A 25,856-nucleotide genomic window follows, 5' to 3' on the forward strand; every position below is an offset into this window, starting at 1 on the left:
ATGCATACATACATGTATGCATACACATATACATGTATGCATACACACATGTATGCATACATACATGTATGTATACATACATGTATGTATACATACATACATGCGCCAATCTGCCGTCGGTGGACAAGGTGAACCTTTTGCCGGTGCTTTTTCTACCTCTAGGAGGAGTCCATTTTGACATCCGCAGTGGCAAAACTGCCCATTTGGCCATGGAGGTGGACGACTTGACCTTTCACCCCACCCATTCCGCCATCATTACTCGACTGCTGGAGTTCACCAAATGTGATGCCTTTGCCTAAAAAAACATGAATAAAGTCTCTTGAATAAATATTGGAATGATCTTGTATGGCGTGTTAGCATTTTGATCACCCATCGCGTTTAAATTTGTATTTCGGCAATACTTGCCAACGACGGCCTCGGGGGCACGGTTTTCATCGGCGGTGGCGGTACCGCCGCGGCAATGGAGTACTCTGGTCGCTGGTCCAAACACGACTCCGGAAAGATCTTGGCGGGCACTTTCGCTGACGAAGCAGTAGAGGACGGGATCGGCCACGCAGTTCAGGGAAGTCAGCAACAGCGCCAGGTGATAGTAGTTGAAAATTCCTTCGAAAGAAATGAGGTCAGCGTTTGGGTCGCCTCGTTGAAAAGAAAGCCGTACCTGTAATAAAGGCGCAGTCTCTCTCGAGCAGGGTGCGTACCAACAGGAAGACGTGGTAAGGCGAGAAGCAGATGAGGAAGATGAGGATGGTGCTGCTGACTAACTGGCGGATTCGGTTCTTCTGGTCGGGCTGCGCGCCCGCACTCTGGCCCACGGTGCGTAGCACGCGCAGGTAGCTGATCTGGAAAACAAAGCGATCCGTCGGTCATTTTACGTAGCGCTTATCCTCACGAGGGGGTTGCTGGAGACTATCCCGGTAGGTGGGCAACACCCTGAATCGGTGGTCAGACAATCGCAGGGATACGGAGACAAACAGCCAATCGTGGTCAAACCTAAGGGCAATTTAGCATCTACTTAGCCTAGCGTAGGAAACTACCATTACAAAATACAACTATAAAATCCAATATAATGAAGAATAATCATTCCGAGGGTGAATTTAGCAACCATGCATGTTTTAGGGAGGAAAGCGGAGAACCCAGACATACATTCAAAAGACACAGGAAGTTCTAAAGCTGGGATCGAACCCTCGATTGAAAACTGCAAAGCCAACACGCTAACCACCAAAATGCTGGCTGCTACAGCAACTGAACTAAGCAGACAAATAAAGCTTTTTTTGTGGTCCGTCACTTTCGGTAACTGACTCTGGCTGTGTTTCGTGGGTTTTTTAGGGGTTCATTTTTACAAAGAAAAGGATTATGGATTGTAGCTTATTATCCAATTCCGTTAAATACGTCCTGAGAACTGTGTAAGTTTAAAATAAGCAAAGAGTTGGTCCTAAAAAGTAGAAAAAAAGGGGTGTTCCTACCATGAGGATGGCCAGCGGGAACAAGAAACCGATGGTGAAGCGGTAGTAGTTGATGGAATATTCCCAAGGTTGCATGGGGTAGTGTTCGAAGCAAAGCGATTGGTTCTTTGGATTTTTGCTCAGCTCTTTGTGATGGAAGAAAACCACGCCCACGGCAATCTCTTTACACCAGACGATGGCGCTGAAAACACAAGCCGCTCTCATGGAACGCAAAAAGGCGAACCTGCGGGGAGGGAATTTGTGATCAAGGCCCGGAATTCAACGACAAACCGTCCACGGCTCGTGGACAACCTGAGCGGGTGAACGACGGCCAGGTAGCGGTCCAGACTTATGCAGCACAGGAATCCAATGCTGATGTAGATGTTCTGGTAGAGAAGAAATCCGCATAATTGACACAGCCATTCCCTGTGACGCCAATCGTCGTCCTGCAAGCACAAAGCGCACAAAAATACATTCTGTTGAACAAAGGGGGGGAAAATGTAACCACTTTAGCGTTGCCCAAATAAGATTAGATTTTCCTCTTCACAAAACTACTCAAGTAAAAAGCATGTAGGGCGCGGTAAAGCGACCATATTTTGCGCACTATAACGCGCGACTAAATGACGTCCATTTTCTCCAAAGCCTTATGTAGGGGTCAATATTGTATGAATTTCCCTTTGGCACAGTTCCATCGAGTGAATGTATAACACAACCCCTTACTACTACTACTGTTCCATCTAATGGATCTATAACAAAATCCTAACCACTACTACTACAGCTTCATCTAGTGGATGTATTGCACAAATCCTAACCATTACTACTACTACAGCTTCAACTAGTGTATGTATAAAACAATCCCCAACTACTACTACTACCATTCCATCTATAGGATAAAAAACACAACTCCTTACCACTACAACTACTGTGTATCACACAAAACCTAACCATTACTACTACTAGAGCTTCATATAGTGTATGTATAACACAATCCCCCATTACTACTACTACTACCACCACTACTCTCGCTACTACTACCACCACTACTCTCGCTACTACTACCACCACTACTCTCGCTACTACTACCACCACCACTACTCTCGCTACTACTACTACTACCACCACTACTCTCGCTACTACCACTACTCTCGCTACTACCACTACTCTCGCTACCACTACTACCACTACTCTCGCTACCACTACTACCACCACTACTCTCACTACTACTACTACCACCACCACTACTACTACCACAACTACTCTCGCTACTACTACTACTACCACCACTACTACTACCACCACCACCACCACTACTCCTACCACCACCACCACTACTACTACTACTACTCTCACTACTACTACTACCACTACTCTCACTACTACTACTACTACTACCACACCTCTCACTACTACTACTACCACTACTCTCACTACTACCACTACCACTCTCACTACTACCACTACTACTACTTCTCTCACTACTACTACTACTCTCACTACTACTACTCTCACTACTACTACTCTCACTACTACTACTACTCTCACTACTACTACTACTCCCACTACTACTACTACTCCCACTACTCCTACCACCACTACTCTCACTACTACTACTACTCTCACCACTACTCTCACTACTACTACTATCACCACTACTACTGTGTCTTATAACCCGGTGCACTTTCTATACAAAACACATTTTAAGATGGGCCATTCATTGAAAGTGCGCCTTACAGTGTGGAAAAATACGGTACACAAACAAAGTGTATTTTTCTCCAAAAGTCAATGCAACGAAATTTTTTTTTTTTTTTTAAAACTGAAAGCATTAGAGTGAGTTTACCTGAAAAAAGTACTGGAGCCAGAGGGGTAACGAGGCCAGGTAGAAGAGATCCGACAGGGTCAGGTTGATCAAGTAAACCGCCAGCTCGTTCTTTTGCTTTAGCTGCAGCGCTGCGTGGTACAGAGAGTACACATTGGAGGGAACGCCAACCTACCGGTGGGGAAACGCATTTTTAATACCAACAACTTCAAATAAACGGTACCAAAAATGCTCTAATTAATGCCATTCATCACGTCAACGAGTCCCAACAAAACACGATAAAGCTGTATTTTTTTTTTTGCAACTTCCATTTCTTTTGTTAACACTACCTTGGTAATAGCGGTTATGCTCATGAAAATGGAATTCTAAATACAAATCCTAAACAAATACTAAATTTCCAACAGCGCGACGCAACTACGGTAACGTGAAACCACGGCAATGGAAGCGGCCTAATCGCAAAACATGGTGTCCTATTAACGCTATCGTTCCTGAGCGATGCGAGCGCTAAACGTAAATATTTAGTAAAAGCACACACTTACCAATAGTACAAAGATGTACACAAAGCAAAAGAGGTTCTGGTGGATTTCGTGGCTAATGGTGCAGTTCATGATGTCCTCTTGAGGCATAATGAATAAGCTAGCTAGAAGCTAGCTCGGATCACTTTTTTTAGCATGACCACATGTCATTATAGTCACAAAATACTCTGAACTTGTCTTTGTGGAATGCCGTCCTAAAAGAAAGGAGGGAAAAAGGTGTTTTAGGCATAATAATAATAATAAAGAAAAAAACAGATTTTAGCATGTGGGGAGGTTAGCTCAATTTAAAGTATGCTAAGAGCATTGCGGAATAGTTAGTGTGTGTGTGTATATATATATATATATATATATATATATATATATATATATATATATATATATATATATATATATATATATATATATATGTGTGTGTGTATATGTATATATACATGTGTATATATATATGTGTGTATATACACATATATATACACAAATATGTGTATATTGGCTAGGCTAAAAAGTTATGATACATTGACTCACATATATGTGTGAATGTGTGTGTATATGTATATATGCATGTGTATATATGTATGTGTGTGTATATATATATATATATATATGTGTGTGTATATATATATATGTACACACATGTATACACACACATATACATAGATATACACACATAAATATGTGTATACTGGCTAGGCTAAAAAGTTATGATACATTGACTCATATATATATATATATATATATATATGTGTGTGTGTATGTTGTATATGTGTGTATATGTATATATATGTATGTATATATATATATATATATGTATGTGTATATATATATATATATATATATATATATATATATATATATATATACACACACACATATACACATACACACATATATGTATATATATATATGTGTATATATATACACACATATATACATATATATACACACATAAATGTGTATATTGGCTAGGCTAAAAAGTTATGATACATTGACTTCTATTGAATTAGATATGAAGTAGACTGGTAAAACTCCAGACCCTTTTCAAAATGATCTCCGAGGTGCCGGTATCGACGACAAAAGTCCAATCCGTTTTTCGATGGGGTGTTTATCGCCGCCATTGGCAGTGAAACATGATTATTAAATGCCAGTCGTCGCATTTGAAATGGATTATCTATCATTAGCAATGGCAGTGGCAGTGCGGGAGTGATTCAAATAAAGGTGACGGTGAATATTAGTCAACTCACCCCAAGTGGAAGCCACGTCAAAATGATCCCGACTTGTCCTGACGGACTCTTTTATGGCAAGTGTGCACGAGCGCGTTCGTGGAAGGAGGAAGAGGAGGACGAGGAGGAGGAGGAGTACATTTGCCAATGATGTCACTTGTGAGCCAAACATTCTCATTCCTTCGACTGCCGCATGAAATTGGACGTCTAGGACCATCAATGGCAGCCACTCCGTGAAATGCCTGGATGGGGGAAAACAAATGGGTCAATGGGAGTATTTACAAAGTCTGAAACTGTTTTAATGTGCCATAAGGGAGTTTGGGAAAGTGCAATTTCAAATAAGGGAATGCATGAAAAATGGAAAATAATAAATGACTACCGATACAAAAATAAGAAATTTGGTTTTTTTTTAAATCATGCAAAAATACATCATTTAATAGGAGCTCAAAATAATAATGAATATGAATGCAGGAATAGAAATAAAAGTGGAAATAGAAAAATAAATACTATATGAATTAAACGTTTTTTATTCATATTCAATTTCATTTTGATGTAGCTATTTCTATATTTATTTGATTTTTTTTCAGTCCTATTTCTTATTTTTGTATTTATAGTCATTTTTATTTCCACTTTTTTTATTTTGCCAGCTTTGTTTGGTTCTTTCTCTATACTTTGGATAAAAACATGTTTTTTTATTCAAAGAGAAAGGCAGAAAGAAACAACAGATTTTTTTTTTTTTTTAATTAAGATAATAATAATAATACGTACACGCTACCTTGATAGAACTACTGTTACCTAGGCAACACCAGGTGGGCAGGACACACACCTGAAACGAGAAAAAGACAAAAAAAAGGTTAAAAAGATTCCAACACTTAACAAACAAATCTAGTATCTAAAAACTTTAGATACTCAAAGACGATTATCGGTTTGAAAGCTTTTTTTTATTGATTTCATACCCAAAAAGAGCGTAGCATAAAACATTAGCTACCGTCAAAACGGCCACGTCACTACACCGAAATTAATTCCAATTAAGACGACGAAAATGTCTGCCAGATTTTTTTCGTCTTCCGTGAAAGGACAGACAAAAATAAAAACAATAAAGCAAAAGCAAATACGCCATCCGAATGTCAATAACGTTATTTCAGGAAGACTAAAAACAGCCCGAAGGAATTTCATCTATTTTCTTTTGACATCAGCAAAAAATCCAACAACAATGCAATAAAGCACATTTAAAAAAAGAAAAGAAAAGCCTCCAACTGACATTAAACGATTATGACGATCTACTTACCTGCTAATTTGCCTTATTTCTACTTTTTTTAAAACATTCCCATTGCATAAATATGACTATTTCCAGCTCAACCATGTTTTTGGTCAACAAAATGAAAGTTTGAAAAAGTCTGTGCGCTTTGTAAGTATGTACAGTGAAAATAATTTAGCGTATTTTGCATATTGAAATGTGCTGGACAGACAAAAAGCTTCCTCATATCATCATCATCATCCTCATCCTCATTTTAAGCATTCCAGTGTAAATAAACATCAACATCTCTTCCTCATTTCGTTTTTAGCGTTTTGTCTCCATTTTTGCCTTCAAAAAAACCTCAGATTTCGAAATATACGTTCATGGAAACCAAGTACCGTATTTTCCGGACTATGTCGCACTTTTTTTCATAGTTTGACTGCAAAAAATAATCCTGAACTTTTTTCTCTCTGACCGCAACAGCCTTTTTTGTTTATTTTCTTATTTTTTTTAAATTATAATTATCTGAAAAAAGGCCAGTTTTTACTATTTTTACTTCAAAATGGTTTGTTTTCGTTTTTTTGCCCTCCCAAAAATTCAATTAAAACTCAATTGAGAAATATTTGGCGGGTGCGTCTTATAATCCAGAAAATACGGTAGTCAAATTGTTAGATGTGCGTAAAATAACCAGGTAGTAAAAATCAATCTAACTCCAAAAACTTTGACAATGTTGGCCAAATATACCAAATTTGGCATGTTTTCCTGAAAGTGAAAGTATAAAACAAAGCAGTACAGCTAGCTATCAATTAGCCACGCGCTAATGCTAAAGTGGGAGGTTGCTAACGCCCCTTTTTTTTACCTCCACTGTACAACTTTGACTAAAATGTAGCCTAAACTAGTGTTGACAAGTCACTTTTGGTGAAGGCTTCCTTCCTTTCCATTTCCACTCTCTATTTTGCCTTCCTAATATTAAAGCACCAATTAGCCATTTTAGTTAGCATCCCACATGTTCTCCCATATTCATTGCTCACCTATTCCAGTGTTTGTTTGCAATTATAATTGATATGTTCATCATTTCTGACGAATTGCACTTGGTTGCCAGGTCCACTCAAAAGCAGGATTAGTGCTGCGCAATATGGAAAAAAAATCTGAGCACGATTTGGCCTTTTTTTTCCCTTCACGATATTGATATGCGACTATTTTTCTACATTTATGGTGACTTTTTTTTATAAATTCACAGTAAAGTCACCTGCCACCAATATTAAATGAAATTCCAAATAGTAGTGCTGCAACCTAAAACTATCCAGTGTAGGCTAAAGTGTGTGTTTGTGATTAATTTAAAAAACGGTCCACCAAAAGTGTAACTTAGTGCGAATTGTGTATATTTTTCTTTACCCTTTCATTGTGCGTTCTTTTAAATAGTGGGACTTTTAAGACTTAAAATACGGCATATTTGTGCTGTAATGTATTGCCTGTTAATACGAATGAATGGTTTTGATTGACGACTGTTGTATATTAAGTTAGTGTGATAGCATTAATAATCAATTAAGCAATATTGGTATGCGAAACATAAGGTTGGTAACACACAAGGAATCCTAGCTGCAAATTTGGCGCCATCTGCTGGCCAAAACGTTCATTGCAGGAGCAGCTCTTTTGACGGGTATGCAAAATATCGTTCTTGCCGATATGTATGGTGCTATCGCGCAGCGCTAATCCTCCGCATACTTTTGGCTAATCACATCATCGCTCGCCGCCAGCCCTCGCGGTTCAGAAGGATTGGACATCTGCTCGACTCACAAAGGGTGGCCCAAAAAACTCGGGTTTTAGACACAGCCGTACTCATACCACACAGTCTGGGGATCGTTGTTGGGGTCCGGGGACGAGGGGGTGCTTTGTGGTCGTTCGCTAGACTTGCAATTGTCTTTTTTGGCCTGAGATGGATCGCCGCCTTGCTCCTCTCTCAACGCCTCTCGCTCTCGGTCCACCTGAGCGGCGGGCGCCGCCCTCACGGGGGTCACCATGGCGACCTCGCCGCGGCGGCGGGAGGACGGCGGGGAGCCGTCGCGCGCCACGGGAGGGCGTACCCCCTCGCGCTCTCTCTCCGAGTGGCCAACCGGCAAGTTGGAGACGGCGCCGTCTCTGCGCTGATTGGTCGGGCCGGCCAGGCGGGCGGAGAGCGGTCTCTCCCTTCCGTTGGCTCCTCCCCCTTTCCTCCGGAGCACCGCCTCGGCTCGGTTCGGGCTGCTCCCGTCGCCGCGGGGGTCGTCCGGGACGTCGGGGCGGAGCAAATCGGCGGAGGCCAGGCTGAAGGTCCTGCTCGGAGACGGGTTGATCCTCTGGGCCGGGGGTCGGCCGGGGGCTTGCGATTGGCCGGCGGCTTGGCGGGAAGACGGCTTGACGCTCTGGCCCGGCCGCGGGTTGGAGGTGTGGACGGTGGGAGTCACGTAGTTGGTGGGGGTGACCTGATCTCTGCTGGTGGGGGTAGAGGAGGCGGGACTTCGGGGGAAGTATTCGCTCATGAGGTCTTCTCGGCTTCCGGCTGAAACCTAAAAGTGAACAAGAAACATCCGGTAGTGTTTCAGTTTCAATTAACTTTGCTTCCTGGTCTTTTTAAAAAAGGCACCGCTACTTACGAAACGAATCGGTTCTGGGACTTGTGATGTAAAACCTGGATTTTTCATGAATAGAGCAGTATTTTATATGTCTGGGATAGGCTCCAGCACCCCCCACGACCCATGTGAGGATAAGCGGTACAGAAAATGAATGAATTATTATTATTTTTTAATAAAAAAATGACCCACCGTCCCAATTTTGTATGAAAAATGCGAGAAGATGGTAAGAAAATGAAAAAACATGCAAAACATAAGGGTGCCTAAGTTTAAGGAGGAAGCTAACGTTGCTAATTGGATGCTAAATTATCCCCGGCTATGAATATTATTGGTTGTCCTTTGTCTCCTTGTGCCCTGCGATTGGCTGGACACCAATTGGTACCCCCGCCTGCTACCCCAAGTCAGCCGGGATAGGCTCCAGCACCCCCGCAACCCGTGTGAGGATAAGCGGTACAGAAAATGAATGAATTAAAAAAAAAAAAAATTAAAAACGACCCACTGCCCCAATTTTGTATGCAAAATGCGATAACATGGTAAGAAAATTAAAAAGCATGCAAAACATAACAGTGCCTAAGTTTAAGGAGGAAGCTAACGTTGCTAATTGGATGCTAAATTATCCCCGGCTATGAATATTATTGGTTGTCCTTTGTCTCCTTGTGCCCTGCGATTGGCTGGCCACCCATTCAGGGCGTCCCCCGCCTGGTACCCAACGTCAGCTGGGATAGGCTCCAGCACCCCCCGCGACCCGTGTGAGGATAAACGGTACAGAAAATGAATGAATTCTTTTTTTTTAATTTAAAAGCGACCCACTGTCCCAATTTTGTATGAAAAATGCGAGATGAATAGAAGAAATTTAAAAAGTATGCAAAAACATTCATAACAGTGCCTAAGTTTAAGGAGGAAGCTAACGTTGCTAATTGGATGCTAAATTATCCCTGGCTATGAATATTATTGGTTGTCCTTTGTCTCCTTGTGCCCTGCGATTGGCTGGACACCAATTCAGGGTGTCCGCCGCCTGGTACCCCAAGTCAGCCGGGATAGGCTCCAGCACCCCCCGCGACCCTCGTAAGGACGAGACGTTCAGAAAATGAACGAATGGGGGGAAAAAAGGGTCACCGTGACTAATTTCGCTGTTGGATAATATTTTGGGGCCAAACTCATGGTGACTCCGTGGGTTACGTGCCGCAAATATGCGGGTTTCTCTGCATACGACACCCCCGGATACGCCGCCGCGAAGAAGCATGGATGTCTCACCAGTTGCGGGGATTTGTGGTTGCTTTCTTGCAGAAACTCCTCCAGCGTCACCATCACGCTCCCAGGAGATGAAGGGCGAGCCCGATTCCTGGCCCCGCCCCCGCGTTGCGGTTGGGCCCGTTGGGGGGTCTGATCGTACGGGAGGGTGGCGCTACGTGACAAGGCCAGCTGCGATTGGCTGAGAGCCCTGACGTCGTCGCTGGACAGGCTCGTCGAGCGGAGGTGAACGTCGGAGGCATCTGAAAAGAAGAAGAAATTGAAATTGGTGGAGCCACCTGCTGGTCACTATCTCAATTGTTAGCCAACAGTACAGTAATCCCTCGAATATGGCAGTTAATGTAGACCAGCGATAATCGAAAAATCGCGAAGTAGGGTCACCCCTATGATAACTTTTTAAACTTTTTTATTTATTTATTTTCCTAGTAGCAAGAGTGGCTTCCGCTTACGAGTTTCAGCGTACATTTTCACATTTTTATGAACTTTAAAAAATATATCTACATATTTTTAATACATTTTTTTTCTTTAGTGCAGAGTCCAAGTAGCAAGAGTGGCTTCCGCTTACGAGTTTCAGCGTGAATATTAACATCTTTATGAACTTTTAAAAACTAAATAAATAATTGTTTATTAAAAAAAATGAATAGCAGAAAAAAATTGCGAAGAAGTGAATTCGCGATAAGTGAAGTCGTGATAATTGAGGGAACAATGTAAACATATTGAAGACAAAAAGGACAACGAACATGCAGTTTAATGCTTAAAATTGTACATTTTTTTATTCTCATTGACTGATTGGTTTGGATTTTAATTTTGCTGCGATGGTTACAATGACAAAAAAAGTTGACTATATTCTTGTAGTTTATTCGATTCTAATGTTGAACGTTTTCAATTTTTTTTTAAACTTACCGTGACGATTCATTTGAAAAACGCAATCTCATGTTCTAAATTAGTTTAGCATTTTGCATGTTGTCCATTATTTTGAAAGTCTCGCTCACTTCCTTTTCAACCATACGTCAGTTGTTTCAATCGGCGTAGATGTGTTAGCTAAAACCAAAATCTGAGTACTAATTAATTCACTTTTTGTTTTTTGATTTCTTTGCAAAAATTCAAAATTGAAAACAAAAATTTGCATTAAATCATATTGATCTTAATTTTTGTAAACGCCACTAGGAAAAATGCTCCCAAAATCTGAAATGCTGAAACAACTTTGTGGCTATATGTCGACCTTTTTAGAGTTGTCTACCTTTGCAGTTAACCGGCGAGTTGGAACTGGAGGTGTGGAGACTAAAGTCAGCGGATCCAGGGCGAGCACCCCCGCGGACGGTCGGACCGAACGGGTCTTCGTCGAAGAACGCCCCTGGAAAAACACGACCCGGTTACGTCTCAGTCCACTGACATTCGTGTTCGCTTCTTCAATCGAGCGTCTGGTTTCGTACCTGCGGGCCTGCGGCTGCCGCTTTGTGCCAACGCGGGACTGCTGATGCCGGATGATTGATGGCTTGGGGTTGAACTCAAGGCTTTGTGGTTCTGTGCTAGGCCTGGCAAACACACACACAAGGTTATTGTCACGCTGCAGATAAAAATACAACATGGATGTATGGCAGCAGGTTTAAAAGGGCCATTTTTTATTCGACGAAGACCGTTATTTGGTCAATAAAGGAATTTAAGAGGGATGTGTCTATATTTATTATAATATAATGTATTTATTATTATTTATCGATTATTTATCTGTTTGTTTGTCGTTGGCATTTTTGCATATTTATTGAGTTTGATTTATTTTATAAAGGGACAGTACATATTCATGAACATATACATATTTATTGATTATTGTTATTATTTATTGATGTATTTGTTTGTTTGCTGTTTTTATTTGTGCACTTTGTGGTGGTGAAGCTTTAAATCTAATTATACTTGTATAATGACATTCAATTCCAATTTCAATTTGTTTCCAATTCCACTTCCAATTCCAATTCGATTCCAATTCCAATTCGATTCCAATTCCAATTCGATTCCAATTCCAATTCCCAATTCAATTCCCTATTCAATTCAATTCCCTATTCAATTCAATTCCATTCAATTCCCAATTCCATTCAATTCCCAATTCAATTCACGAGACCCTCTAATGCTCGTTCAATATATTGTACCGCAACAGTCAGATGTATTTATTGTAAAATGACCTTGTACGTCCTCTCCGTTGACGCTCTCAATGCTCCCCCCTGGCGTACTGGAACAATAGACGCCTCGTCCTCGCTCGGTCAGACCTGCGGCGGACCAATGACAGACAAACAGGAGGAGTAAAAGTCGTCATTCATTCCAAAAAGGACAAACGATAATGGATGAAGAAGCTCAAGCAACAACAAGAAGAAAAGCTTGTGTGCGTGACACCTTCAAGCAGAGCATTGAAAAGCCACGTCAAAAAGCCAATAGATTTGTATATGAAAATTATCATAATAGAAAAATATCAATGTAAAAAATGACATTGAAAAAATACCATTTCAATTGGAATATCTTACATTTGAGATATAAAAATATAGGAGAAATTAACATTTTAAATGTATATATGATCATTTAAAAATATTTCTTAGTATAAAAACTAGATAAAAAGGAAGGATGTTATAAAAAAAATACTACTCTTTTTTTATTTGTTAAATTGTTTGTCCACAGCTAACACTGTTGACCAGTTTAGCAAAGAGTTGACAGGTCATAAGTTAACCGGCGCCGGTTGCCACGGAAACATTTCTTTTGCCGACGGCATTGAAGACAAATGGCCGCGGCGGGGCTTGGTGAGGCGAGCGCATCTAGCGGCCGGCAACGGCCATTCCGTGCCTGCGACTCCGGTGAGAAATGATCTTATTAGCGGCGGTGAATTCTCATTTTCAGAGCCTGAGCACAAAGCAAAAAGCGAATAAATAGTATTGATAAACAGGCGGTGCGTGCGGGCAAGCTTGCTGCTGCGCTGTGGAAACTGTGACACACGTGCTCGCATACAAAACTCTAGTGTTGCACCCATAACATTTTTCGGCTACCAAATACGACACTCAGCTAATATAACTTTCTACATTAAAAAAAAAAAAAATGAACACCTTTTCCCTTTTAAATCTAGTTTACAGCATACTGGCCTGTTTTGCTAACATGGTTCGACCAGACGATGCTCAACTCATTGTATTATTATGTTGACTACTTATTGATGTAATACATATTGATTATTAATTTGGTATTTATTGTTATTTACTTAATATTTATTGTTAGTAATTATTGATCTTTTATTTGTTTGTTATTTGTGCACTTTGTGGCCAAGCTTCAAGTCTCATTCTACTTGTATAATGACAATAAAAGCATTCAATTCAAAATTGACTGGACTAGATGTCCAAATCGTTTGGAGTGGGAGGGCTGACAGCCAATGGGCAAATAATTTTATCAATGCCAAAGCATCTGCTATCTATTGATAAAGTCATTTCAATTCTCAACAGAAGGATGATTGAAGATGTTTTTACATCTAGGACATCAACTCGCTCCTGTTATTTATAGAGGCGTGCGTAGCTAGCGGCCATCTTGGGTCAGGTGCTCGGAAAACTACATCTTGAAAAGAATATTTTGTTCTAACATCTGTAGGTGGCAAACTTTGTACAGTAATCCCTCAAATATCGCGGCTTCACTACATTGCAGATTTTTTTACTGGGGGAAATTATTTTTTTTATGAAATGTTTTTTGTAAGTTCATAAAAATGTCAAAATCCACGCTGAAACTCCCAAGCGGAAGCCACTCCCCTTTCTCCGCTTGCTACTAGGACTCAGCACTGAATTTAAAAATATATATATTTATTTTCTTTAAATAGGGGTCACCCTACTTCGCGTTTCTTTGTTTATCGAGGCCATGTCTGGTCTACATTAACCGCGATAATCGAGGGATTACTGTACTTGTCATTTTAGCGCCATATCGCTATTGATGCTAGTCGGTATGGGTGCAACACTAATAAACACAGACACACACACACACACACACACACAAAAACTTACTAGTGTTACTGGCTGCCCATAACAGCGCCGGGCAACTCTTTTGCGGGCATTTTACGCGACCATCTGAAATCTCGGGAACACATCGTCAGTTGCGGCACGTGAAATGTGGACGAGGGGCGTGTTTTGTGAAAAGCCAATGAGGATGAGGAGGATGTTAACGCTTTAAAAAGATGAAGAGGAAGACGAGGGGATTAAAACACTCCGTTGGTAGAGATGGACCGGCTAGCCGCGGCGTCCGCTGGGACGTCGGAAGACGACCAGAATCGGAGTCGTCTGCCGAGAGAGCGCGGGGGGGCCGGGGAGGGGGAGGAGTCTGGGGAGGGGGGCGGAAGGATTTTGTCTTGGCTTTTGCTGCGGAAAAAATGGAAGCGTTTCGGGCCGGGAGGAGCTGAGTGGTTGGGAGAAAAAAAAATGGAGGAAGGGATGGATGGACAAATCAGAGAAAATGGTCAAACAAAAGTGAGAGCGAGAAAGAAAATGAGTCATGTGACGTAGAAAAACGTGTTAAAGTTCAACAGGAAAGTAGTCATGGAAGTGGTAATGGCGTGTAAAGTAAAATCGTAATGATAACGTGGCGGATGAGTGGTTCGCATGTTGGACTGACAGTTCTGGGTTCGATCCCAGGTGGGGCCTCACTATGTGGTTGTTCTCCCTGGGCTTGTGTGGGTTTTCTCCAGGTACTCCCACATCCCAAAAAAATCCATGCTAGGCTAATTGGATGCTAAATTGTGCCTTGCTATGAGTGTGATTGGTCGTTTGCCTCCTTGTGGCCTGCGATTGGCTGGCCACCCATTCAGGGTGACCCCCATAATTGGCTGGGATTGGCTCTAGCACCCCCACGAGGATAAGTGGTTCAGAAAATGAATGTTATGGGTTAGCATTGACTGGATGAATGTTCATTCTCCCGTGATAAACTCAAAGCATCACGGTGATTGGACGCCACGCAACTGGCCCCTTTTTTTAACGTCGCTGGTGGCCATTTTGGGGCATAGTGACCGCTGGTTGGAAACTACATCTTGAAAGGTAGATTATTTCTTAGCACTCCCCAGTACCGATGAAGTGGTTATTTTGTGCCGTATGGTTCATTTGATAAAACTTTGACAGCGTAAACAATTATTTTGAGAAAAATCAACATGGCGACAAATCAAAAATGTATCGGGAATATCTCACACCCTTTTGTTCTCGCATGGGATAAAGTTCTATTTATAATGCAGCCATGAGTTACAGTGTGTGTGCGTGTGTGTATGTTTGTGTACCTCGGCTTATGGGCGTCAATGCTGGGCTCTGGAGGACCAGACTTGGGCTGCTGCTGCTGTGGTGATGATGTTTACCATGGGCGTGGCCATCGTCGCGGGAGTCACTTCCTGCTCTCTGAGGACCCGGGGGCGGGGTTTCGGGAGGGAGCAAAGGTGGAGGTGCGGGAAGGGGGATGTCGGGGGCTGTCTTGGTCCAGTCCTTCTCTTGTATCCCTTCGCCACTTCGCTCCCTGCTTCGTTCCTTCCGAGGCTTGATGAGTTTGGCTAAAGCTTTAGCGCCTGACCACTGACTCCTCCTGGAAAAAGGACAGAACATTTTGCATTAAAAGCGTCCACAACTTTGGCCCGTTTCATTGCGTACAACAGTGGTTCCCAAACTATCTTACCTGACGCCCCCCTTCTTGCTTCCAGTAGACCCGCATGTGGGCCGGACCATTTTAGATATAATATTTAGATTTTTTTAATAAATGGATTAAAAGAACTGGATTAAAAGCCCTGAATATTCATTTTTTTAAAGATCTAAAACAATGTTTATTTGAGCTTTTTTTAAATATATTTTTAGATTTTACAAAATGATTTTTGAACTTAAAACACAGAAAAAAATGATTTAAAAAAGACAATTATTGATTTATAAGGGGGAAAATCAGGAAATGTAATATACATCTATACACTTCATTTTAATTTGATCCTAAAACAGAAAGTAGGTGCTCATGATTTACTTTACCGGGCCACACAAAATGATGCGGCGGGCCAGATTTGGCCCCTGAGCCGCCACTTTGACACATGTGATCTAGACTTTAATTCTGACAAAGTTACGTCCGATCACGGAAGAACGGTTTAAGGTTAGTCTGGATGTTTTGGACTGTTTAAAGAGGATTGGCTATGTGTGCTAACAACAAAGCCGCTATGCTAAGCTGTTATCCCTGAATGTATCAGATGATATGGTGTTTTTTTTATTTTTTAAAGAGGATTTGTTAGATTCACACTTGGAAGGCAAGGGAAAGTGGATTTTATGTTTTGGTTTTTTTTTTATTTTATGAAGGTCAAACTGCTTTAGAAATAATATCCCATATTAGGACTAGATTATAATCAGGTGCGGTGTATATACATGGATTTTTTATCCTAAATTTAGGGCAATTTGGGCAGTGTAGCTACACTATAATCTGGAAATTAGGACAATTTTCAGTGTTGAATATTTTGTATATTGTTGAGTTCAAAGATTAAGCTTTGATTTTTTTTCCATAAAAAAATAGCGCTTACTTTTTTGGAGTTGGGTCATAGAACTTGTATTGGTCCATAATCTTCTCTTCTAATTTCTCTTTCTGGCGACGAAGAGCGTTCAGCTTATCGCTGATAAATCCAAGAAAAGAGGGGAGGGGGGGATAATACATTTTTTACAAAGAATCTCAAAACAAAATTGATTATTTTGAATGAGCTACAAAATTAGGCTAACCAGTCAATGGCAATCCCACGTGAGCACGTACTTACATATAGAGTTTCTGTTCCTGATGATTAAGTTCTTTGCTCTCCATGCTTCTCTCCAGAAGAGTGTGGTTTTGCTGACTCAAAAGGTTGATCTGACTCAGGAGGTGATGGTTTTCTTCTTCCAGGTTCCCTTTCAGGCGACTGAGGAGCTGGATCACAACAAAATGCACACATTCAAAAATATCACGTTAAAAATGGGACTATTACCAATTTTTCTCGCATCTTAGCCCCTTCCGCATATAAGACGCACCCTTAAAAATCGTTGAATTTGACAATTTCCCTCGTATAAGACGCCCCCTTTTAATGGGGAGTACAAATGTGTTACTTTGAAGGGAAAATCTTCAGAAAAATCATCGCACGTGGTATTTCTGAGAAACTGTATAAATCAATTACTGGATTGCACATGTTGCCTGCATGTAGACAAATTCAAAAAAAAGTAGTCATGTGAGCAGTACAGTGTCTGTAGCGGTCTAGTTTGTCTAAGATGGCGGCGCCCTGAGCGAGCAATGGCAGGCACAAGTAAGAGTTTTTTCCACGTTTTATGCAAAATACGGTTAATATTTTTTCTTGAATTTCATTCATAGACGTCAAAATAAATTTTGTTAAGCATTTTATCTGTTTAACTTTTCTCTATTATGAAATAAATGACCGTATCGGCCGCATTGTCTTGCGTTTCGTGCATGTCAAGTCTAATTTATGTGCATATAAGCCTTGTAGCCTCGACAAATACGGCGGGCGTGTATGTGATAAAATACGGTACCTCGCAGTGGTTGTCTAGTTTGGTCATGGTGAGGTCCAGGCCCTGGTGCTGCTCCACCAGCGAGTCGTAGCGAGCCATCCAACGATTGACTTCCAGCTGGGAGCCGCTAAATGAGCTCTTGAGTTGGTCCATCTGCTGCTGGAGCTTGTTGCATTGCTCGGATTGTTGGGATTTGCTGCGTGTCATCCTGCAGATTGACAAGAGAAAAGCCCACAAAATGGGACTGGCGTCCAATCTCGTGGCAGCTAATCGTTTTAACAGAGTTCAGTGCCTGGGAACGGCCAATCCTTTTGAAATGGGATGGACAGCACTCCTACTTCAAATGGATTGGACATTTATCGCTGTCAAGGGCAACTGAAAATCTACTATGTATCATTAACCTGGTCATCTTACAACGCGGGTTAAAAAAATAAAAAAAATAAAAAGAACATTTCAAGAAAATACAATGGTTGAGTGGTTAGCTTGTTTGCCTCACAGTTCTGGGGTCCTGGGTTTGAATCCAGGTCAGTCCACCAGTGTGGAGTTTGCATGTCCTCCATAGTGGGTTTTCTCCGGATACTCCGGTTTCCTCCCAGGTCCGAAAAACATGCATGCTAGGCTAATTGGATGCTAAATATTCCCTAGCTCAAAATACTAAATAAATGCACCTGTCCACTTCTTCCTTAAGATGAAGGTTTTCTTGTTGCAAAAGCCGATTTTTCTGGTGTTCTTGGCTTAGCTCCTCCCTCTCCTTCTGGCCCTGCCCTTCCAACTCCTCCCATTTCTCCTTTTGCTGTAACAAAGTGCAATACCTGGAAAAAAGAGACAGAGACCAATTTAAAAATATAGCAAAGGTACATTTTTGAAATAAATAAACAAATAAAAAATAGGACCGACACTTTTTCAGTCTTATTTCAATGCAAAAAACTGCGTCTTATATTCGGGCCAGTACGGAATAGCTTGAAAAAAAAAAACAGGCGTTCAGAGAGAAAATAGTTTTTTAAATGACGACTTATAGTATGTAAAATACGGTAATGGTGCTGTACAGTATACTTATGTAAGACGACCGACACCTTTTCAGTCTTATTTCAATGCAAAAAAATACCGTCTTATATTCGGGCCAATACGGTATAGCTTGAAAAAAAAAACTGGCATTTAGAGAAAGAAAAAAAGGGGCCTGGCTAAAATAAAGTGCAGCTTTTGTATGTAAAATACGGTACTGGTGCTGTACAGTATAGTCAATTAAGAAACGTACTTGCTCTGCATGGTCCTTTGTTCGCTCTCCAGCGCCCTCTGCTTGACTTTGAGATCGGCGTGCTGAGCGATCAAGTGCTCGTACTCGTGCGCTTGCCTCTCGTGGACGCTAAGCAGGCGCTCGTGGTCGTGGAGGACGCTTTCCCGCGCTCGCCACGCCTCTTCGCGCTGCCTTTGCCACGACTCCAGCTCCGACTCCAAGGCGCCCACTTGCCCTTGCAAGGCCGTGTTCTGGGCCACGAGGGAGGCGCTCTGGGAAGACAGGGTGGAGTTCTCCACCTGTGGGGACGGCGACGTGAAGTTAGTTTTTGGGGGAAAGCCAGCGATGGCGTTGGCGGATGACGATGGTGGACCTGAAGATGTGCCGTCTGAGTGTGCAGGGCGGAATTCTGCTCCTGTAGCGTGGTGGTGTGTCGCTGCAGCGTGGCCATCTGGTTGTTGAGGGAGCCATTTTGGTTCTCCTGTTGTTTCAGTTGCTCCTTCAGCAGATTTCTTTGGGTTTCCAGCGACGCGTTCTGTCGAAAGTTCGGAGGCCAAGACGCCCAAAAATAAATTGCTTCTAGTATACAATCATGCGTGTAGCGAAAACTAAATGTAGACAACAATGGTTCCGTCAAAAAAATAAACATTGGATTGAATTAAATGTTTTTTTTCTGCAAGTATACTTATCTGTATTTTTTATTGGTTGTTGTTATTTGTGTACTTCCCTACTTATTAATGTAGTTGACTACTTAATGTATTACTTTTTTGATTATTGATTTATTTTTGTTCTTATTTATTAGTTTTTTTAAAATGATTATTTGTCTGTTTGTCTGTTATTTATGTAGTTGACTAATCAAATATTTATTGCTTATTTATTAATTATTGATTTATTATTTTTTGTTCTTATTTATTCGTTTTTTAAATGATTTTTTTGTTCTTATTTATTGATTATTTTTTCAGATTGTTTGTTGTTGTTATTTGTGCACTTCCCTACTTATTAATGTAGTTGACTACTAAATTATTTATTACTTATTTTTTTATTATTGATTTATAATTTTTTGTTTTTATTTATTTATTCGTTTTTTTTAAATTATGTTTTGTTCTTATTTATTGATTATTTGTTGTTGTTATTTGTGCACTTCCCTACTTATTAATGTAGTTAACTACTTAATTATTTATTACTTATTTTTTGATTATTGATTTATTATTTTTTGTTCTTATTTATTTATTCGTTTTTAATTATTTTTTGTTCTTATTTATTGATTTGTTGTTATTTGTGCACTTCCCTACTTATTTATGTAGTTGACTACTAAATTATTTATTACTTATTTTTTTATTATTGATTTATAATTTTTTGTTTTTATTTATTTATTCGTTTTTGTTAAATTATGTTTTGTTCTTATTTATTGATTATTTGTTGTTGTTATTTGTGCACTTCCCTACTTATTAATGTAGTTAACTACTTAATTATTTATTACTTATTTTTTGATTATTGATTTATTATTTTTTGTTCTTATTTATTTATTCGTTTTTAATTATTTTTTGTTCTTATTTATTGATTTGTTGTTATTTGTGCACTTCCCTACTTATTTATGTAGTTGACTAATTATTTATTGCTTATTTATTGATTGTTGATTTATTATTTTTTGTTTTTATTTATTTATTAGTTTTTTTAAATGATTTTTGGTTCTTATTTATTGATTATTTGTGTTTGTGTTGTTGTTATTTGTGCACTTCCCTACTTATTTATGTAGTTGACTACTAGAAGTCTAGAACATAGATAAGTAGATAGAACACAGATAAGTAGTCAACATTAAAAAGTGATCACGTAATTAAGTATTATCAAAAGGGACTAAAGTGGTTAGCGGCCAATGGAGTGTTAGCAAGCAAGTGGGATCCACGAAACCAAATTGTTATCTACGCAATCAAAACAAAACGTTTGAAAACTTACATTCTTTTCAACGTCAATGAGATGATCTTGAATGCGGAGAAGCTCAGCGGTGGCCGAGCCTCTCCGAGCGTCTCCTTCGGCGCTCCCTAGGGAGTTGTGCTTTTCTTCTTGAGCCTTTTGCTGATGCAAATTCGACACTTTGTGAAGAGCCTGAAGCAAAAATGCAAATAAATAAAAAATTCCCCAACTTGATAGGTTTACACCAACAAATCTTCCTTAACCGTATCATAAATAATACTATTTTGAATGTATAAATCGTTTTTTTAATCCATGTATTGGGCTTATTTCTATTACTGTCATTTTATTTTTGTTTTTATGTCTATTTCTTAACTGTATCTCGATGATTTTCATGTGAACAAAAGCGCTCTGAATAATTGCACAATAATTGTCCTGTAAAAAAATAAAAAATAATTGCTTTCCTTGCCTTAATTATTCTCAATTTTGTTACAGTTATGTAGATTCTCTAAAAATACTATAAATATGATAACTCCAAACTGAAAACATTATTTGCAGTCTAGAAAGGCAAAAAATATATTTTTTTACACATCAGGGCTGTTGTTTTTTCTCATAAATATATTAGATTAGGTTAGATTTAACCATCCCATTCTCAGGAAATTCTGAATATCTGAAAACTGAATTTATGATAACCAAATGGCCCATTAATCCAAAACTACTGGTTTATACAAATATTGAGTTTTGGATTTTTTTTTTATTTTCTACTTTACTTACAGTAGCTAGCTCCGTACGTAGCGTAGCATTGAGCGCATGGCTTTCTTCCAGTTTCTTCTCCAGACTGGAGATTTTGCCTTCTCTGATCTTCATGGTCTGCTGGACCGTTTCCTCCAGCCGGGATTCCAACAGCTTGTACTTGCTGACGTGAAAAAGGACAAGTCCGTTTGGACGTTCTGACTGTCAAAAAAGTGGCAAAATTGTATGAAAAGCTACCTGTCTTCCAGCATGTGCTCCTGTTGCAGGAGTCTTTCTCGGTTGAGTCCGACCTTCTCCAGTTCTTGGTTGAGTCTTTCCAGTTCGACGCTGTGCTGCTGGACTCTCAACTTCTCGGACACCAACTCCTACCACACACGGAGGTCTTTGTTATAAGCCGGTGGGCACTTTGATGGTACGCAAAGAGTTGTTTCCGATTTTGTGAGCCTTTTTTTTTACAAAAATAAAGCTCAATATGATCTTATGCTTTTCAAGTAGTTTCCTTTTTTCAGTAGTTCATTCTTGCAAAGAAATAAAAATAATAACTATTACCCACAGCTCTAAAGATAACAAAAAAGCAACATTTTGCCGTATTTTATGGACTATAAATCGCGTTTTTTTCTTCTGCTGCGATTTATACTGATTCACACATTATTATCATTTCATGTGTTACTTTTTCAAATACTAAAATACACTTTTTCATATAGTTTCCGATAGTTCATTCTTGCAAAATTTTTTTAAAAATACACACAAACCCCAAATCAACTCTTATTCCCGTTTTGGTTTTAGCTAACTAAAACAAGTGACGTGTCGTTTAAAAGGAAGTGAGCCCTTGACTTTCAAAATAATGGACAAGGTGCAAAATGCAAAACTTATTTACGTTGTGTTTCCAAATGAATCGTCACGGTAAATTAAAATGGACATTCTAAATTGTCCTTAGCTATGAGTGATTGGTTGTTTGTCTCCTTGGCTGGCCACCAATTCAGGGTGTCAGCTGGGATAGGCTCCAGCACCCCCCGCGAGCCTAGTGAGGATAAAGCGTTTCGGAAAATGAGATGAAAATGATTAACGCTCCAAAATAAAAGCCATTTTTCTCTCGCTCTTACCTCTCTGAGTGTAACCAAAGTTCTCTTGTCAATGGTGGCCTGCTTATGCAAGTCCTTGTTCTCCCTCTCCAGGTCTTTGGTCTTGACGGCCGCCTCCTTCAGGGCGCTAACCTCCTTCCTCAAATCGAGACCTTCCTTCTCCACCAGCGTCAACTGACCGGCTTTCTCCTCCAGCTCGGTCGCTTGCTCCTCCACCACCATCTTGGTCCTCCACGTTTCTTTCTCCAGGTGCTTCCTGGCCTTCTCAGACTGTTCCAGATCCAACGAGATCTTCCTCCTCTCCTGGTCCCCTTCCTCCCGCCTTCTCTGCTCCTGCCTGAGATCTTCCACCTCCTTCCTCAGCTCCTCCTGCCTCCTCCAGGTGTCCCTCTTCTCTCTTTCCACGTCTTCCACTTCTTCTCGTAACTTCTCCCGATCCACCTCCAGACGTTGCTTCTCCTGATTCAGCGTGGTCAGGTTCCCTTCCAGCCTCTCGGATCGTTTCTTCTCCCCTTGAAGGTCGGCGGCCATCTCCTCCAACTTCCTCTGGAGCTCTCGCGATTCCTTCCGGGCCTCCTGGTGTTCTTCCTGCCGCTTGGCGAGCAAGGAGGAGGAAGAACGGAGGTTTTCCACGGAGCGGCGGAGGTCCAGGTTCTCCTGGGTCAGGAGGCCGTTCTCCGTTTCCTGTTTCTTCAGCTGCTGAAGGCCTCGCTGGGCCTCCTCCGCCTCGCGTTTCAAACGGTGGACCTCCTGCTCTAGGGAGGACACCTGTTTCTCCAAGATCTCCGAGTTCTCGCCACACGCCCGCAAAGACGTCACCTAAAGACCAAAAAAAAAAATCGATGTCAATCCCTGGAATCGTCGGTGTAAATATAGCGGAGTTGTTTCCAGGGTTTTTCCAGAGTGAATGCGATTTAGGCAAAAATCGATTTAAAATGTGCAAAAAATAACGTAGGACAATTTAAATCAAACTGGGTGTCAGACTCGGGTTGGTTCGCAGGCCGCATTAACGTCAACTTGATTTTATGTGGGCCGGACCATTTTAGATATAATATTTAGATTTATTTTTATTTTGTAAATGGATTAAAAGAACTGGATTAAAATCCCTGTATATTCAATTTTTATAGATCTAAAACAATGTTTATTTGAGCTTTTTTTATATATTTTTAGATTTTACAAAATGATTTTTGAACTAAAAACTGAAAAAAATGATTAAAAAATGACAATTATTGATTTAAGAGGGGGAAAATCAGGAAATGTAATATACATATATACTCCTCATTTTAATTTGATCCTAAAACAGAAAGTCGGCACTCATGATTTACTTTCCCGGGCCACACAAAATGATGCGGTGGGCCACATTTGGCCCCCAGGCCGCCACTTTGACACGTGTGCCTTACAGTATCGTCATTGGCGAATATGGCGCTCACCAAAAAAATCAAATCGTAAACTGTGTTCCCTTACCTCTCTCTGCAAAGCATCCCTGTTCCTCTCCACCCTGGCTATCTCCATTTCGACTTCACGGCATCTGGCCGCCATCTCTCTAAGCCGCTCGGTTTCTTCTTTGGAAAGCAAAAGTTGCGTTTCCAAACTGGCCGAACGGGCGCTGGCCTCGATGATGCTCTGGTGTAAAAGGCGATTCTCCGCCTCCACCTCGCGGACCCGGCTTTCGCTGTGAGACTGGGCGCGCTCGCAAAGCGACGCCATGGCGTCGGAAAGGTGCTGCTTCTCGCTCTCCAATTCGGAAATCTTTAAACAGAAGCCACATTCCATTTTTGTTGTTGTTGGGCTTCATAACAGATGTAAAAGATTCTGAGTTTACCTTTTGGTCTTTATCTGCTTTTAGAGTGTGGAATTCTCGTTCCAAGTTTTGCTTTTCCTTCAATAAGTCTTCACTGAGAGACTCCATGTCTTGATTGGTCAGTTTCTCCTGGTCCAACAAGCCTTGAAGACGCTCCAACTTCCAGATTTAATTGCGCAAAAAAGGACAGTTTCATTCATATTTTTTTTAAAGACACTCATAATAGTGGTGTGCAGTATAGAAAAAATAAAAAAGAGATAATTTACTTTACAGTCATACCTCGACATACGAGCAATTTGAGATACGAGTAAAATTTTGAGCAAATATTGCGTTGCGTTTTTCAGGTTTTTTTCCCCGTTAGTCAGTGTCAAAATTAGAATTAAGTTTAGTGTAAGGTTAGATTAAACTTATTTTTGAGTGTGTATGCATTGTAATCCAAGTTCATTTAAATTTGTTTATGTTACAATTTAATACATTCATTTCATTTGCTGAAACCTAAAATTATCCAGTGTAAACAGTAGCAGCACAGTAACATAAATAGTATTTTTGCTCAAATGTAACATCTAATGCTCTACTAATATTTGTGAATTATGTCTACTGTATATCAATTTATCATAATACCATTTATAACAAATATTGAAACAAAGTGTTCTCTATGTGTATTATATGTGTTGCTATTTTCCATTGTCTCGCATGTATTACTCACACGAGGTTGTTCCAATTGGCTAACTATTGAGTGGACACCCTTGAGGCTGATTGGTGTTACTACAGGCATTTGGAATTCCAAAAATGTAGCAAATCGGCAAAAATTGGACGCTATCTGCTAGCTTAACGTGCATGGCGGGGACAGACCTATTTATGATGATGTTCATTGAAAGTTGAAACTTTTTATTTTTAATTTTTTGAACGTTTTACCTTTTTACTGAGACCCTGGTTCTCCCTGTCCAATTCTTGGCTCTGAAGCTGCTTCTCCTCCAAGTGATGGTTCTCCTCTTTTAGCCTCTCCAGAGAGGATTGAAGCTCCCTGTTTTCTTTCTCCAGCTTCAAAAGACGACTGGAGACGCACTCGTTCATCTCATGGACAAAAGATTTCCGGGCTGTGGCGCAAAAAACAGAAAATGGACGAATCAGAGCCGTGGTAAATATGAAGGAGGGAGCGTCTGTCTCACTGTCGGAGTTGGCGTTGTCTTGGTTTTTGGCGAGCTGCTCCAATTCCCATCCCAAGTGAGCCGATTCATTCATACTCTGTTTGTGTCCGATCTCCAGCAACATGTTCTCCTCGATCAGTTCCTCCAGGCGACGGCGCTCGTTGTCCCTCTCCTGGAAAAATCAAGAGCGTTTTTACGGCAAATATATTTTTTGCATTTTTCTCCATTCAGTTTCCCCATTGAAACTTGCCAAATCCAATTTTGACCAGATTCTCACATAACGATTTAATTGCTGCACGTTGAGCTACTTTATGAACGGGCGCACTGCG

The 25,856-nt window shown here is 40.5% G+C and overlaps 2 protein-coding genes across 3 annotated transcripts in view; both read right to left on the reverse strand.

The window, feature by feature from the left end:
- Window positions 1-74: 74 nt before the first annotated feature.
- LOC144089499 (G-protein coupled receptor 68-like) lies at window positions 75-5,863 on the reverse strand. Its single transcript, XM_077620405.1, has 9 exons — window positions 5,787-5,863; window positions 5,033-5,253; window positions 3,798-3,988; window positions 3,280-3,429; window positions 1,755-1,888; window positions 1,464-1,686; window positions 659-839; window positions 406-603; window positions 75-295 (listed from the first exon to the last, which is right to left on the reverse strand). The coding sequence occupies exons 3-9, from the start codon at window positions 3,882-3,884 to the stop codon at window positions 159-161; spliced, it is 1,110 nt and encodes a 369-aa protein (XP_077476531.1). The 5' UTR covers window positions 3,885-3,988; window positions 5,033-5,253; window positions 5,787-5,863; the 3' UTR covers window positions 75-158.
- A 67-nt stretch (window positions 5,864-5,930) lies between these two features.
- ccdc88c (coiled-coil domain containing 88C) overlaps window positions 5,931-25,856 on the reverse strand; it is a 33,395-nt gene continuing 13,469 nt past the window's right edge. For both annotated transcript variants that reach the window (XM_077620404.1, XM_077620403.1), the window contains exons 13-32: window positions 25,549-25,699; window positions 25,295-25,476; window positions 24,401-24,538; window positions 24,043-24,327; window positions 22,600-23,397; window positions 21,734-21,861; window positions 21,518-21,659; window positions 20,789-20,938; window positions 19,209-19,370; window positions 18,857-19,134; window positions 18,270-18,413; window positions 17,623-17,809; window positions 16,866-17,011; window positions 16,638-16,727; window positions 15,378-15,673; window positions 12,283-12,366; window positions 11,542-11,643; window positions 11,349-11,462; window positions 10,112-10,350; window positions 5,931-8,794 (exon numbers count right to left, since the gene is read on the reverse strand). In XM_077620404.1, the coding sequence (XP_077476530.1) occupies window positions 8,072-8,794; window positions 10,112-10,350; window positions 11,349-11,462; window positions 11,542-11,643; window positions 12,283-12,366; window positions 15,378-15,673; window positions 16,638-16,727; window positions 16,866-17,011; window positions 17,623-17,809; window positions 18,270-18,413; window positions 18,857-19,134; window positions 19,209-19,370; window positions 20,789-20,938; window positions 21,518-21,659; window positions 21,734-21,861; window positions 22,600-23,397; window positions 24,043-24,327; window positions 24,401-24,538; window positions 25,295-25,476; window positions 25,549-25,699 (4,539 nt within the window). In that variant the 3' untranslated portion in view covers window positions 5,931-8,071. The remainder of the gene's footprint in view (window positions 8,795-10,111; window positions 10,351-11,348; window positions 11,463-11,541; window positions 11,644-12,282; window positions 12,367-15,377; window positions 15,674-16,637; window positions 16,728-16,865; window positions 17,012-17,622; window positions 17,810-18,269; window positions 18,414-18,856; window positions 19,135-19,208; window positions 19,371-20,788; window positions 20,939-21,517; window positions 21,660-21,733; window positions 21,862-22,599; window positions 23,398-24,042; window positions 24,328-24,400; window positions 24,539-25,294; window positions 25,477-25,548; window positions 25,700-25,856) is intronic.

This window comes from Stigmatopora argus, chromosome 15, assembly GCF_051989625.1.
Source record: "Stigmatopora argus isolate UIUO_Sarg chromosome 15, RoL_Sarg_1.0, whole genome shotgun sequence".
NCBI classification, from domain to species: Eukaryota; Metazoa; Chordata; class Actinopteri; order Syngnathiformes; family Syngnathidae; genus Stigmatopora; species Stigmatopora argus.

Bases quoted from the DNA above. Each gene is read 5' to 3' on its own strand.
- LOC144089499 (XM_077620405.1), bottom strand. From the start codon at position 3,884: ATGCCTCAAGAGGACATCATGAACTGCACCATTAGCCACGAAATCCAC. The intron at 3,430-3,797 runs GTAAGTGTGTGC...CCCCACCGGTAG, and splicing joins TGTACATCTTTGTACTATTG to GTTGGCGTTCCCTCCAATGT. The intron at 604-658 runs GTACGGCTTTCT...TTTCTTTCGAAG, and splicing joins AGACTGCGCCTTTATTACAG to GAATTTTCAACTACTATCAC.